Below are 15,255 nucleotides of genomic sequence, written 5' to 3' on the forward strand. Positions count from 1 at the left end.
AGATTTATTTATTTTTTATTGGAAAGGCAGATACACAGAGGAAGGAGATACAGAGAGAAAAATCTGTGCACTGGTTCACTCTCCAAGTGGCTGCAACAGCCAGAGCTGAGCTGATCTGAAGCCAGCAGCATCTTCTGGGTCCCCCACATGGGTGCAGGGTCCCAAGGACTTCGATCATCCTCTACTTCCTTCCCAGGCCAAAAGCAGGGAGCTGATGGGAAGTGGAGCAGGCAGGACATGAACTGGTGCCTATATAGGATCCCAGCGGATACAAGACAAGGATTTAGCCACTAGGCTGTCACGTTGGGCCCGATGTTACTGCAGCTTAACCTTTCAGTATTGGACAGGAGTGAGAAAGCCCCCATCCACTGCCTTACTTCTCAAATGCCTGCATTGGCTGTGACTAGGCCAGGCTGATGCTGGGTACCAGAGGTTCAGTCTGAGTCTTCCATGTGGGTGGCAGGGACTCAACTGCTTCAGCTATCACGTGCTGCCTTCCAGGGTGTGCATTAGCAGCCAAAGCTGGAATCAGGAGTAGAGCTGGGACCAAAAGCAAGGCACTGTAGATGGGATGCCACCATCCCAAGTGGCATCCTAACCGTTAAAACAAGTGCCCATTCCTGGTAGTAGGCTTTGGATGGTTTCACAGTACTGGGGGAGGAATCTTTTCGGAAGGACAGGGGCAGGTTTGGCTTAAGTGCAACAGAGATTGCAGGGGTGGAGAGGGCATCATGCAGTGTTAGATTGGAAACTTGGCTTGATGTCCTGTTGTTGGGCCTGTTCAAGGGTTGAGGCTTTATCTTGAGTAGGGGAGTATTTTGATCACATTTGTTTGGGGAGGATAATTCTAGTATGTGAAGAGTCCTGGTGGCAAGAGACAACAGGGGAAGGAGGATGTCGGTAAAACTTCACTGAAGGAAGAGGCTTTGGAAAAAAGCCAAACTCTTCTATGAAACTGTGTCATAAAATGAAATTGAAAAAAACTTTTAGAACTTTTTTTGAGTTACAAGCTAGTCTACTCTAGAAGTCTCCAACTCTGCTTGTTTTTGCCTTTGTTATATGGTGTGTCTTGTTTCTTCTTAAGGTGTAGAACATTTCAGCTTCCTTAACGTTCCCTGGTATTCAACAAGATACAGAGATTCACTGCTGGGGGCCTGTCACAATGACTCAATGGCTAAGTCCTTACTTTGTAAATGATGGAATCTCATATGGATGCAGATTCATGTCTAGGCTGCTCCACTCCCATTGAGCTCCTTTCTTGGTCTGGGAAAGCAATAGAGGATTGCCGAAAGCTTTGGATCCCTTCACCTGTGAGATAGAGCTAGAAGAAGCTCCTGGCTCTTGGCTTTGGATTGGATCATCCTTGTTCATTTTGCAATTTCTTGAAGAAATATTTCTGTTGCTGGTGTTCATTGGAGATCTTAAATCTCTTGTATAATACTAACACAGTGTCACAGTGTTCTTACCTGCTTAATTTTAATAGATGGATGACTCTTGTACCTGGAGGAAATGATTTTCTAGTATTCAAAGTATTATTTTTTTAAAGATTTATTAGCTTTTATTGGAAAAGCAGATATACGGAGAGGAGGAGAGACCGAAAAAAGATCTTCCATCTGCTCATTTACTTCCCAAATGTCCTCAAAGGCCAGTGCTGAGCCGATCCAAAACCAGGAGCCAGGATCTTCTTCCAGGTTTCCCACGTGAGTGCAGGGTCCCAAGGCTTTGGGCCATCCTCTGCTGCTTTCCCAGGCTGTAAGCAGGGAGCTGGATGGGAAATGAGCAGCTGGGACACAAACCGGTGCCATATAGGTTCCCTGCACATCGAAAGCGAGGATTTAAGCACTGAGCCTTCATGCCGAGCCCATTATCTATTTATTTATTTGAAAGAGCGACAGTCTGAAGAAGAGACAGACATCTTCCATAACTGCAGTGGGTAAGGCCAAGCTAGTCCGAAGACAGGAGCCTGGAACTGCATCCTAATTTCCCATTTGGGTGACAGGGGAGCAAGTATTTGGACCATGCTTCACTGCCTGCTGGGAGCATTAGTGCACAGCTGGATTGGACCCTGAGCTTCTGGCCCTCAAGCAGGTGCTGTGTTCCAGGCAGTGTCTTAATGTGCTGTGCCACTGTGCAGGCGCTCTAGTATTTTTGATTACCTAGTTGATCGTGTAACTCTCAAGTTAGAATGACTAAAAGGTGTATCAAGAATCCACATGGTGAACCCAGACTTTGAAATGCACTTTACGGGAATTTATAGCTGTGTTTTATCTGAAAGCTTAATCTCATTGATAATCTACTTGAAAGTATCAGATCTGGGTTCCAGAAATGCCCCTTTTAATTATGTAATCAGCATAAGTTAATTGTAGCTTTCCCGTAAGTTAATTATTCCTTTGCCATTTCACTGCTTTTGAAAGGACAGCGAGATAAGGTGTATTTTCATTCGTTCAGCAAGTGAGTTGTTACTTTCTATCATAGTAGCAGCAATCAAAGGAAAGGTTACTATGTGTTAACCATGGGTATCATCTGGGCACTGGATGTGTGTAATGCAAAACAGACCTGGTGTTTTCCCAAGTGGAATATTAGATACAAATGCCATGATGATAGTTTTCAGTATTAGTTCTTAAAGATCAAATAATTTTGTTGTGTTTGAGTTGTAAGATTTTCTGTGTTTGGGAGATTGGCCTATCAGTGGGCCCGTGCATTCTGCTCTTATATGATCAAGAGTCACTGGTATTGAAGTATTTTAAAATGGTTTAACCCGGGTCCTGACTGTGAGCATCCCCCCTCCCTGACCTGGTGCTGTTGGGTAGGGTTGGGTTCGGGTCAGGAGGGCCTTCTGTGTCCTGTACCTGATCCAAGTACAGTTCATTCATAAATAAGAATGAAACAGAAGGAAGTATAAAAGATTGATTTATGCATTATGGCCCTTCTTTTTTTTTGTGTAGGATACTTTTAAAGATTTAAATAGAGCAATAACATACCACTCATGATAACTTCGCTATGAGTTTATGTCTTTGAGATATTCGTAGAATTGAAAATTGAGACTTGATGAGTTTAACCTCCTCCTTCCTAGGTAGTCCAGCAGTATGAATTTTCTTGGTCCTGTTGTTCTGGGCATGTCTGAAATCCAGATGGATATGATTAAAAGAGTTCCACCCACTGAATTCTTGACACACAGGGCTGCTGCTCGTTAGTTAGAGATCACAGGGCTCTGTAAGTTTCCTGGCTTTTTAGTGACTGGTACAGTTGGGAGTAAATCTTTCTTTAAAGTTTTTAACTATTATTATTATTTTGAAGGGCAGAGAAGTAGGGGAACGGTGGAGAGATCTTCCATTTGATGGTTCACTACCCAAATGACTACAATAATCAGATCTGGGCCAGGCCAGATCTTATTGTTTGTTTGTTTGTTTTTAAGATATATATATTTTAAGATATTTATTTTTATTTTGAAAGGCTGATTTACAGGAAGAAGGAGACACACACAGAGAGAAATCTTCCATCCACTACTTCACTCTCCAGTGACCCCAGTGGCTGGAACTGAGCTAAGACCTTCATGTGGGTCTCCCATGTGGGAGCAGGGTTCCAAGGACCTGGACTGTTCTCCCAGGTCATGAAGCAGGGAGTTGGATGGGAAGTAGAGCATCCAGGGTATAACTGGCACCGTTCCAAAGATTTATTTTTGTTTGAAAGGTGGAATTTCAGAGACAAGGAGAGACAGATTCTCCATCCACTAATTCATTCCCCAAATGGCTGCAGTGGCTGGAGCTAAACTGATACAAAGCTAGGAGCCAGGAGTTTCTTCTGGGTCTCCTCTCTGGGTTCAGGGATTTGAGCCATCCTTTGCTACTTTCCCAGACCACAGGCAGGGAACTGGACCAGAAATGGAGCATCTGGGATTTGATCCAACATCCATATGGGATACAAAAGCTTAACCTATTATGCCATGATGATTGATCCCACTCTCCCCCTGCTTTTTTTTTTTAATGAGTTTAATTTGTTTATTTTGAAAGAGTTAACAGAGAAGGAGTGACAGAGAGGGAAAGAATCTTCTACCTTTTGGTTTACTCACCAGATGGCTGCAGCAGCCAAGACTGTGTCAGGTCAAAGCCAGGAGCCAGGGGTTTAGTCTGGGTCTCCCATGTGGATCGTAGTTGCCCAAGCACTTGAATCATCTCTGTGCTTTTCGCAGACCTTTTGTAGGGAGCTGGATTGGAAGTGGAGCAGGTGGGACACAATGCTGGCCCTTAAATTATTTCTGCTAAAAACAAGTATGACCTTCTTGGATTTTAGTGTTTCATTTGACTGTTAGAGAATTCCTAGGGCTGATCTGACACAATCTGAGGAATTACATTGTAAGTGGAAGGCTTTTCTTACTGTGATTTAAGTAAATGCTTTTACTTCTCTTTCAGATCCATCATGTTACACAAAATGGAGGGCTGTATAAAAGACCATTTAATGAAGCTTTTGAAGAGACCCCCATGCTGGTTGCAGTACTTACATATGTGGGCTACGGAGTTCTCACCCTCTTCGGGTATCTTCGAGATTTCTTGAGGCATTGGAGAATTGAAAAGTGTCATCATGCAACAGAGAGAGAAGAACAAAAGGTAATTGTGGAGTCTAATTTTATAGTTGGATGCCTATTATGGAAATTTTAATGTTTTCACCCCTAGTATTTTCCTTTAGTTGATGAAAATAGCTGGATTCTGTAAAAGCATTAATATTTTAAAGGTTTTTTTAGGTGAGAATATGAATGACCTACATCTGAGAACCACAATCCTGTTGAATTTTTGTTTTGGTTTTTAATGGTAAGCAAGGTAGCAAGGTTTAGCAGGAGTAAAGCATCCGTCAAAATGGATAGACACCTCTCTAGACAGAATCTGAGAGAGAGTGTACGGCCATTCGGACTGGAGTAAGCAAGGTTACATGGGTTCATAGGAAAAATGCCATATGAGCTCCCGGCGCATGCAAGGCGAGAACTTGAGCCAGTGAGCTACTGCGCCGGCCCAATGACTAAAGTCCTTGCCTTGCATGTGCTGGGATCCCATAAGGATGCTGGTTTGTGTCCTGGTTCCTCCACTTCCTTCCAGCTCCCTGCTTGTGACATGGGAATGCAGTCGAGGACAGCCCAAAGCCCTGGGACCCTGCACACATGTAAGAAACTTGGAAGAGGCTTCTGGTTCCTGGCTTCAGATCAGCTCAGTTCTGGTCCTTGCAGCCTCTTGCACTGGGAACCAGCAGATGAAGATTTTTCTGTCTCCTCTCTGTAAATCTGACTTTCCAATCAAAGTAAATAAACATATCTTTAATAATAATAAAAGAGCCTAATGAAACAGCACTGTCTCTATTTTATTGATTAGAAGGGTTAAATTTGGGCCTGGCACAGTGTCCTAGTGGCCACTGTGAAGTCCTCACTCTGAACACTCCAGAATCCCATTTGGGCTCCAGTACTAATTCCGGTGGTCCCACTTCCCATCCAGCTTCCTGCTTGTGGCCTGGGAAAACAGTCAAGGATGGTCCAAAGTCTTGGGGTTCTGTACCCATGGGGGATACCTGGAGGAAGTTCCTGGCTCCTGGCTTCACTGCAGTTCCGGCCATTGTGGTCACTTGGGGAGTGAATCATCGGACGGAAGATCTTACTCTCCGTCTCTCCTCTCTGTTTATCTGGCTTTGCAATAAAAATAAGTAAATCTAAAAAAAAAAAAAAGCTAAAAATCACAAGTAATGTTTCCTGAGATACCTAGTTCTGTTGCTGGTTTGTGGGCACAAACAATTGAATTTCCAAAAGCTGTGCATTCTCTTTCTGTTCACAGTTCTTACTGTGTCATATCCCAAGTTATATTTATAGTCTTCCAGAAAGATTGTGTTCTTTTTTTATATTATTATTTTATTTTGATAATTTTTATATATTTGATTAGGGCACAAAGGGTCAAGGGCTACAGGAAAGTGGGTAAGGCCATTGTTTGCACACTCTCTTTAGAACTGGCCTTTTCTCATAGACACGGTAGACTGGGATCTGGTTCACAGATCAGCTCTTCTGCCTAAACAAACCAGACTAACACAGAATGTGGTGCTCTGTTCCGATGGAAGCGAAACTGGTCTGGCTTTTGTAGTGCTAAACAGAGACGGTCATAGTTGTCTCCAAGGAAGGGCTTTATTTACTTTGCTTGTCTTTCCTTCATTTGTTCTTTTGTGTTTTTAGATTTCTACACAGTTTGCATGCGTTAATAAACAGAAACAGGGGATAAAGGGTTTTGGCTTAGCACATAATCCTCCAGTTAGGATGCCTGTGTCCCACGTCTCACAGCACTGGCAGTACCTCTATTTGACCCGCGGTGCTTGATTCCAGCTTCCTGTTGGTGCAGATCCTGGGACACAGGAGTGCTGACATAATTGGCTTTCTGCACCTGCTGGATTGAGTTCCTGGCAGGCGGTTTTGGCCCTTTTCCTGCTAATTTGGACATTTTGGATGTAAACCAGCAAGTGGAAGCTTCTCCTGTTTTCTCAGTCTATTTTGGTCTCTCTGCCTTCTCTCTCAAAAGTTCCTTATTAAAAAAAAAAATGAGGTTAAAAATGCCTCATTGTTACTAAAAGTAATCCAGTTTCTTTTTAACATATGTGTTCATTTTTGGTTGAAAGACAGTTATTAAGTTAGGGAGAGACAGATCTTTCATCTACTGGTACACTCCCCAAATGGACACAGTGATAAAATAGCCAGCCTAAGCCAGGAGCCAGGCGTCATTCAGAGCTCTCACGTGGGTGCCAGGGGCCCATCTTCCGCTGCCTTCTTCAGCACGGTAGCAGAGAACTGGCTCTTTGGACCTGAGGTAGAGCAGCAGCCAGTACCAGCATGTGTGAAAACTGACTTATAGACAAATGCCAGACCTTCAGCACCATAATGCCAGGCAGGAAAGAGTTAACACAGCTAAGTTATGGCGTTTTTCTTTACAAAAATTCAACTCTCTGAGGAAAAAGAGGGCATGTTTGCTTCCTGAAGCTGAGTTACGTGTGGTAAGATAGGCAGTTTTAGGTGTTACACTGGAAGGAGGTGCAGAAGAATGCACAGGGTCATGAAATGCAGATGCGGTGTGTGGCTACTCATTTCACTGAGTGCGTAGCATCCGTAACCACTTCCTGATTTTCTTCCTCATTCCATTCCCAGAGCAGCCCATGTTAGCTATTGTGTCAGTTCCTCTCTATAGAGACACCCTGCAAGGGGAATGAGCCTCACAGGAAACTGAAGCACATGTTCACGCTGATAAAAAGTGGTGGCCTGAGTTTCATAAATTGTATAAAATTCTTAGAATTCTTTACCTCCCAATTCTCTTGTTCTTTGTTGTGTTTTGGATGAAAATATTGCTTTCTTGAAAAGATTTATTTTATTTTTATTAGAAAGTCAGATGTACAGAGAAGAGAGAAATAGAGAGGAAGATCTTCTGTCCGATGATTCATTCCCCAAGCAGCTGCAACAACCGGTTCTGAGCTGATCCAAAGCCAGGAGTCAGAAGCCTCTTCCAGGTCTCCCATGAGGGTGCAGGGTCCCAAGGCTTTGGGCCGTCCTTGACTGCTTTCCCAGGCCACAAGCAGGAAGCTAAATGGGAAGTAGTACTGCTGAGACTAGAACCAGCGCCCCTATGGAATCCCAGAGTTTGCAAGGCGAGGACTTAAGCCATCAGGTTACCATGCTGGGCCCATTCTTGAAAGATTTATTTTTTTGCGAAAGGCAGAGTTACAAGAGAAGAGAGGCAGAAGGCAATCTTCCATTTGCTGGTTCACTTCAAATGCCGTGGACAGCTAGACTGGGCCAGTCCCAAGTCAGGAGCTTTTTCTGCGTCTCTCACATGGTTTCAGGGGCCCAAGGATCTGAGCCACCTCTGTACCTTTCCCAGACCATAAACAGGGAGTTAGATTGGAAGTGGGGCAGCCAGTATATGAACCAGCACCCATTTGGGATGCTGCTACTGCAGACAAAGACCTGTACCATGACACTGTCCCCCCTCTTTTTTTTTTTTTTTTTTTTGAAAGTCAGAGAAAGAGAGATCTTCCATTGTTTGGTTCATGCCCCAAATGACCACAGTGTCTGGGACTGGGCTAGACCAAAGCCAGGAGCCAGGAGCTTGTTGTGGCTCTTCCGTGTGAATGGTGTAGTCACCCAGCTCGGGGGCCATCCTCCACTGCCCTCTCAGGTGCACCAGCAGCGAGCTGGGTCAGAGTGGAGTAGCCCGAACTTGATGAGTGCCCATGTGGGAATCTGGCACTGCAGGTGGTGGTTCAGCCTGCTGTATGACAGAGCCAGCCTCAGTACTTTGTTCCTTTTTATTGCTGAATAATATTCTATCTTATGGAGTGTTCATCTATTGATTTACTTCAGGAATTTTTCACTGCTAAGAAGCTATTCCTTAAATAAATCCCTTAGACCAGATTGGAAATAAATTTTGCCATTGAGCTTTTTGTACTAGTGCCAGTACTTACTGGGATTATTTCTTGGAGTTTTTATTGGGAAATCAGGTATACAGAGAGGAGAGACAGAGAAGAAGATCTTCCATCTGTTGATTCACTCCCCAAGTGAGCACAATAGCCAGAGCTGCACCGATCCAAAGCTGGGGGCCTAGAGCCTCTTCTGGGATTCCTTCCTGGGTGCAGGGAACTTGGTTTTGGACCGCCTCAGCTCAGGCCTTGGAGGCTACTTGTTGAAATGAATCAGCTGAGGGGTGATCTTCCTCTCTGTCTCTTCTCCTCACTGTTTATCTGACTTTCCAATAATAATAAATAAATCTTACAAAAAATTGAGGGCCTCGCGCAGTGGCCTAGTGGCTAAAGCCCTCACCTTGAAAGCACCAGGATCCCATATGGGCGCTGGTTCTAATCCCGGCAGCTCCACTTCCCATCCAGCTCCCTGCTTGTGGCCTGGGAAAGCAGTAGAGGATGGCCCAAAAAACCTTGGGACCGTGCACCTGCCTGGGAGACCTCGAGGAAATTCCTGACTTGTGGCTTTGGATCAACATAGCGCCGGCCATTGCGGTCACTTGGGGAATGAACCATCGGACGGAAGATCTTCCTGTATCTCCTCTCTGCATGTCTGACTTTGTAATAAAAATAAAATAAATCTTTAAAAAAATAATTGAGTACTATTGGAATGTTAAATTGGTAAAGGGGTTTAAAGTGGTTATTAAAATCATAAAAGACCCAACAGTAGGCAGCTGCCTAGGTTGCCTTGTATCTAGGCAAGTGTTACACTGCTGGGAGAAAAGCAGCTAAGTGGGCATTCTGGGCCTGGTTAATGCCAAATTTGTGTTAATTATACCAGTGTGCCAGCATAATTGCCTATTTTTTTTAAAGATATCTGGGGGGAGGGCAAAAAAAAAAGGCATCTGGGGGACGGATGCCTGCATGCCAGCAGATAGTCTGAACCCACGCATGAAAGTGCATGAACCCTGAGTAGGCAGGCAGGGCCTCAGGTTGGCACAGCACACTGCTAGAGGGCTGGGCTTGGGGATCTGCAAAGTCGTGGACATGGGGGCTGTGGATTGTTCAGGGAAGTGGGTTTGGAGATGTGTGGGAGGGAGGACTGCTGAGGGGGAATGTGACAAGTAAGGAGTGAGTTCTGGGGGACTTCCACCACCCAGGCTACTGCACTAGTAGGTAAATCGGGGAGCTGAGACTGGATGGCTTAGAAGATGAAAACTGGAGCACCTTTAGAGGCCAAACCAATATGCCTCTCACATAGGAGACCTGAGCTGAGCTGTTTGGTATTGATCACCACCTACCAACACACATGAAAGCCATGGCAAGGGGTTTGCCTGGCAGGGCTCAACCACAGTACCTGCTAGTGAGTGTCAGGGGAGATTGTGCACCTTGTTAGGCTAGGTTGTGATACTAACCAGCTCACCAGAAAACCGGGTCGGGGAGCAGATTCTATGAGGGATCTCAGCTTACCCCTGTGCAATTGCCATAGCAGCTGGTTTGCTCAAAGGCTGGGGGTAGTAATGGACTGAGCTAGGCATGACTCTAGAGCTTACCAACACTATGGGCATTGGGGATGGTAACAGCCCAAGTTGGTCCAGGCTATAACACCCACCCATAGGTGCACCCAAGAATGGGATGTGGGGCAGGCCAGGCTGCAACATGCATGAGCACACACGAAGGCCACGACCGGGGATACACAGTGCGAAGTAAGGGCCTAGCACTGCTGGCATGCATGAGATCTGGTCTGGGAGTGGGTCTGGTGGAGGAACTTGGGGAACTCTTCTGGTAGGCCATCACTCCCGCTGGTGAGCATGTGAGTCAGGGCTGGGTGTTGGTCAGGCTGGGCAGGGCTGCTTCACTGTACTGGTAAGAGCTGGAATGCGGGTGGTGAAATGGGCTGGAGGTGGCTATAGTATCCCCAGCATGGGTGTGGACAGGGCCTTGGGTGTGCCAGACTGGGCTATGCTCCAGCCTGTCTCACACCACTCTGGTCTCTGTACCTCTTGAACCATGTGAAAGCTAGGTCTAGGGGTGAACCAAGAGTGACTGAACCATAACAACTAATAAGAGCCAGAGTGGGTGTGGGCTCAATCAGGCAAGACTGCCGTAGCTGTCAAGACAGGAGGTGGACCAAGTCAGACTGAGCCAAGAATCTACCTGTGTGTGCAAGATATGTGACTGGGAGGTGACCTGATAGAGGAGCTTGGGAAACTCTGTCAGGACGCAGTCCCTGCAGGTGAGCATAAGAAGCATGCTGGGGGCCCGGCAGCGTGGCCTAGCAGCTAAAGTCCTTGCCTTGAACATGCCAGGATCACATATGGGCGCTGGTTCTAATCCTGGCAGCTCCACTTCCCATCCAGCTCCCTGCTTGTGGCCTGGGAAGGCAGTCGAGGACAGCCCAAGGCTTTGAGACCCTGCACCCGCGTGGGAGACCCGGAAGAAGTTCCTGGTTCCTGGCTTTGGATCGGCGCAGTACTGGCCATTGCACTCACTTGGGGAGTGAGTCATCGGACGGAAGATCTTCCTCTCTGTCTCTCCTCCTTTCTGTATATCTGACTTTGTAATAAAAAAATAAATAAATCTTAAAAAAAAAAAAAAGAAGCGTGCTGGAAGCTGCCCAGACCAAGCCAGGTTCTAGTGTTCGCCGGCATATATATGGGTCAGGTCTGGGGGTAGGCCAGGCAGGGTCAGTTCACAACACCCACTGGCAAATGTGAGAACCAGGATGGGGTGCAGAACAGGCTGGGTTAGGCCATAACACCAGCCAGTTCACATTAGGGCCAGGACTGGGGGCAGTCCAAGCTGGGCTAGGTTACAATATCCACAAGCATAAGCTGGAACTACGGGCAGGCCAGGCTGAGCCAGGCTGCAGCACCCACTGGTGTATGCCGAGGTGAGGCAGGATGTTTCAGTCTGCGCTGCAGCTCACACCAGGATGCATAAGAGCTGCAGGAGCTCCTCTGCTGGGCCACTGCTCTTCCTAGTGAGACCAAGAGCAGGTACTGGGGGGCAGACCAGCCTAGGGAGGACTATAAGCTCATTGGTTTGCATACGAGCTGGGTTAGAGATCCAGACTGCACTTAGCAACCATATCCATTGGTGCATGCATGAGCTAGAGTAAGTGCAGGCTGATTGGGCTTTGCTACAGCATTGACTAACAGGTACTGCTAGGGGCATGTTCTGTCAAGCTAGACTGCAGAACCATCTGGAAAGTGCAAGACCCGGGCCTTGTAGGGGCAATGTGGGCACCTCTGATGTGCTGCACCTCCTACTGGTGAGCATGAGAACATGGGCTTGAGGTGGACTTTACTGGACAGGAGGTGGCACCTGCCAGCCTGAGTGGGGTCACTTGAGCCGAGCCAGGTTCCAGCACCCATTGATGTGTACAAGAGCCAAATGGGATATGGAACAGACGGAAACAATCTGCTGCACATAGCATTTTGTGTAGGAAGCAGGGCTGAGGGTGGGCCTGGTGGAAGTTATAGGGGGTCGCTCCAACTAGGCTGCAGCTCCTACAAGGATGCTTGGATCCAAGTGTGTGGTGATCAGAGTTGGAGCTGGGGACAGAACTGACCCAACAGCTGCAACCACTGGCCAAGTGTCCAATCCTCAACACTTTTTGTTCCTTTGTTTTCCAAAACGTTATAATTGCCTGGCTTTCCTTCTGCCTGTCTTACTGTTGGTCCTTATCTCCCCAGCAGGCTTCTGCTTATCTGTGTCAGTTGGTGTGACTTAGGCTTTTTCCTTTGATGAACATCTTTAAATGCCTTGTGTATGCTGGGAATTTCCAAATTAGTATCTTTATCACTGACTTCTGCATTGAACACTAGACCCTTGCATCCAGCCACCCACTTGACATCCCACATGGATTTCTCGGACTTACAAGGCTGAAACTAAGCTGATATCTCCTCTGAGCAGCTAGCTGTCTCCAGTTGCTTAGGCTAAAACTCCTGGCGTTTGGCTTGATTCTCTCTCTTTTTTTCCTTGCCACATAATGTGTGCCCTGCTTGCAAATCCAGATTTAACACTAATCACCCTCCATTAGCAGCAAGTTGCCATTTCTTGCTGCCTGGCTTTGGCCTGGTCTCTAGCTGCACTGGCTTCTTGGCTAAACCCCTGCTTCCCTCCCATTGCACTGGTTGCTTTTGTTGCCAGGAAAGCTTCTACCTTACGTGGTTCCAAGTGGGACCGCCTCCTCATAGCTCCCTTGCCTCCTCTTTGTCCTGTATTCCACATGACTGGATGAGAAGATGAATTGCAGCATGACTACCATTGTGAACACTGTGTATCCAGCTGTGTGCTTGCTTTTGTTTTCATTAGCTTGTCTTACTAACATATTTTGTTTTAGACATTTATCTTGTTTAGTATATCTGCCACCAGAATGTAAATTGCAAGAAGGCAAGGATTATTATTAGCCTTTTGTTTACTTCTCTACCTAGTTTTTAAAAGAGTGATGGCGCATTTTTAGATGCCCAGGAAATGTCATAAGAATGGTTGTGTGAGGTGGTAATAATAACAGTGAGACGTTTTGAGTCTTTCAATATGTCCATGGTCTGGGGTATGAATGTGTAACATGAGTGATAATTTCTTAAATTTTCTATTTGGGACCTGGTGCAGTAGCCTAATGGCTAAAGTCCTTGCCTTGCCTTTACTGGGATCTCATATGGGCACCAGTTTGTATCCTGGCTGCTCCGCTTCTCTTCCAGCTCCCTGCTTGTGGCCTGGAAAAGCAGTAGAGGACGGCCCAAAGCCTTGGGACCCTGCACCGTGGGAGACCTGGAAGAAGCTCCTGGCTCCTGACTTTGGATCTGCTCAGCTCCAGCCACTGTGGCTGCTTGGGGAGTGAACCAGCAAATGGAAGCTCTTTCTGTCTGTCTCTCCTTCTCTCTGTAAATCTGACTTTCCATTAAAAATAAATGAATCTTTAAAAAAAATTAAAATGTTTTATTTGAGAAGTAGTGGGATAGGATACTTGCACCCACTGGCCGGTCTCCAGGTGCCTACAGTGGAAGGCTTGGTGTGGGAGCTCGGTCCGGGTCTCCCGCTCTCCCTGTGGATGGCAGAAATCCAGTTACTAGAGCCATCAGCAGTGTCTTGCATGGTATGCTTTTAAATCTAACTAAAATAAGTGTCTGAATCCCACTTCAAGCCTTCATGGACAGCTACAAATAACAAGAAGTGGTTTCCTGTCTTTAACATTAAAAGCAAGGAAAAGCAGTGGGATGATTTATATGCATGGTAGGAAAAGCTGCTAATCATGGCTCAAACATTCTAATAACCTTTTAGAGGTTTTTTTCATGTATTTTGTTTTCTTTAAGTGGAAGTACAGACAGAACTGTCGACTATAAAATGAATGACTCTAGCGTATGCTACATATTAATTTTTAACCTCACAGTAACTCCATTTAAACACTTTCTAGAGTAGAAATTATTTGGAATATTAAAATGCGTATTTCATATTTTGAACCAGTTTTGTCATATTTTAGCTTTTTCTAGATCTTTCGTAAAAACGAGAATGATACCTTTTATATATGCTGTGATACAGTTAGTGAAGCTGCCTTTTGGGAACACCTGCCTTTTGTAGCCAAGGGCCTGGGTTTGAGTCCTGCCTCCAGCATCCTGCTGGTGCACTCTCTGAGAGGCTGGCATGCTGGCGCAAGCACCTGACTTCCAATGCTTGTTTGAGAAGATTTTTTCCTTTGATTATTGAGATTTGTGCCCTGCTTTTTAAAAAAGATTTATTTATTTACATAAAAGACTGAGAGGGAGAAACGGAACAATCTTTCATTCATTGCTTATCTCCCTAGATGCCTACAACTGCCAGGGCTGGGATGGCAGCATTGCACCACAAGGCCAGTTCCTACCCAGGACTCTGAAATAAGAAAACCTTACACACCTGGAAGAGACTGACAGTTAATCACTGAAATTGTGGTAGTGCTAGTGCTAGATTCTGTACTTAGGCTAAATGAGTTTTGGGACTTGGACTAATAAATATGATTCTTTTAATCCATAAGTATATTCAGTATCATTAAATATTTCTCCATAATAATTACAATGACTGCTTTGAAGAAATCAAATTTCACTGGAGCTAATTGAAACCAGTATAGAGTGTTTAACCCACAGGGAATTAGGCATTGTGACATTGTGAAGGGGCTGGAGCAGTGAGATCAGGAGCTCTGTCCTCTAGCCTGAGAGCCACCCCAAACTAAGAAACTGCCCCTGCCACCACTATTCCAGGTGTTGCCGGAATGACATCAATGGCTGCCAGCTCGGAGGTCTACTAGAGGTACCTTCCTACAATGGCACCCAAAAAAGTGATGTCTCCCACACCCAGGGAGAGAGATCAGTATGCTGTTCATTCCTCAGATACCCACAGTGACGTGAGGCCAGACCTGGGAGCAGGGACTTGGGTCCAGTCTCTCCCTGAGTGTGACAGAAACCCAATCGCTTGCACATCTTCCTTGCTGGTCATGTGCTCTCCCCTCGGGAAGTAATTCTGATGTGATGTGATCAGTAGTGTAGTTATGAGAACTAAATTAGTTCTGGCCTTGCCTCTGGCTGGTGACCTAACTGGAAAAGGTGTCAAACCTGTCTGAAAATGAAAGGAATAGTGTTTCTTGCTAGAGGGTGCAGATTTAAGGATGTAAGTATGTATGTATATATAAAGCACTCTGCAGGTGCCTGGCTTATCATTCTCAATAGATGGGAACTTCCGCTGCTGCTGATACGATGACTCATCATCTGTATAATTAACATATAAAAGTATTTGGATGTCTGTTGGACCAGAATTGCA

The 15,255-nt window shown here is 45.7% G+C and overlaps 1 protein-coding gene across 1 annotated transcript in view; it reads left to right on the forward strand.

Moving 5' to 3' along the window:
* SPTLC2 (serine palmitoyltransferase long chain base subunit 2) overlaps window positions 1-15,255 on the forward strand; it is a 67,313-nt gene that overhangs the window by 16,129 nt on the left and 35,929 nt on the right. The window contains exon 2 of the mRNA XM_040975235.1: window positions 4,410-4,604. Coding sequence (XP_040831169.1) covers window positions 4,410-4,604 — 195 coding nt within the window. The remainder of the gene's footprint in view (window positions 1-4,409; window positions 4,605-15,255) is intronic.

This window comes from Ochotona curzoniae, unplaced genomic scaffold (genome assembly GCF_017591425.1).
Source record: "Ochotona curzoniae isolate NIBS_2020 unplaced genomic scaffold, NIBS_Ocur_1.0 contig_2688, whole genome shotgun sequence".
NCBI classification, from domain to species: domain Eukaryota; kingdom Metazoa; phylum Chordata; class Mammalia; order Lagomorpha; family Ochotonidae; genus Ochotona; species Ochotona curzoniae.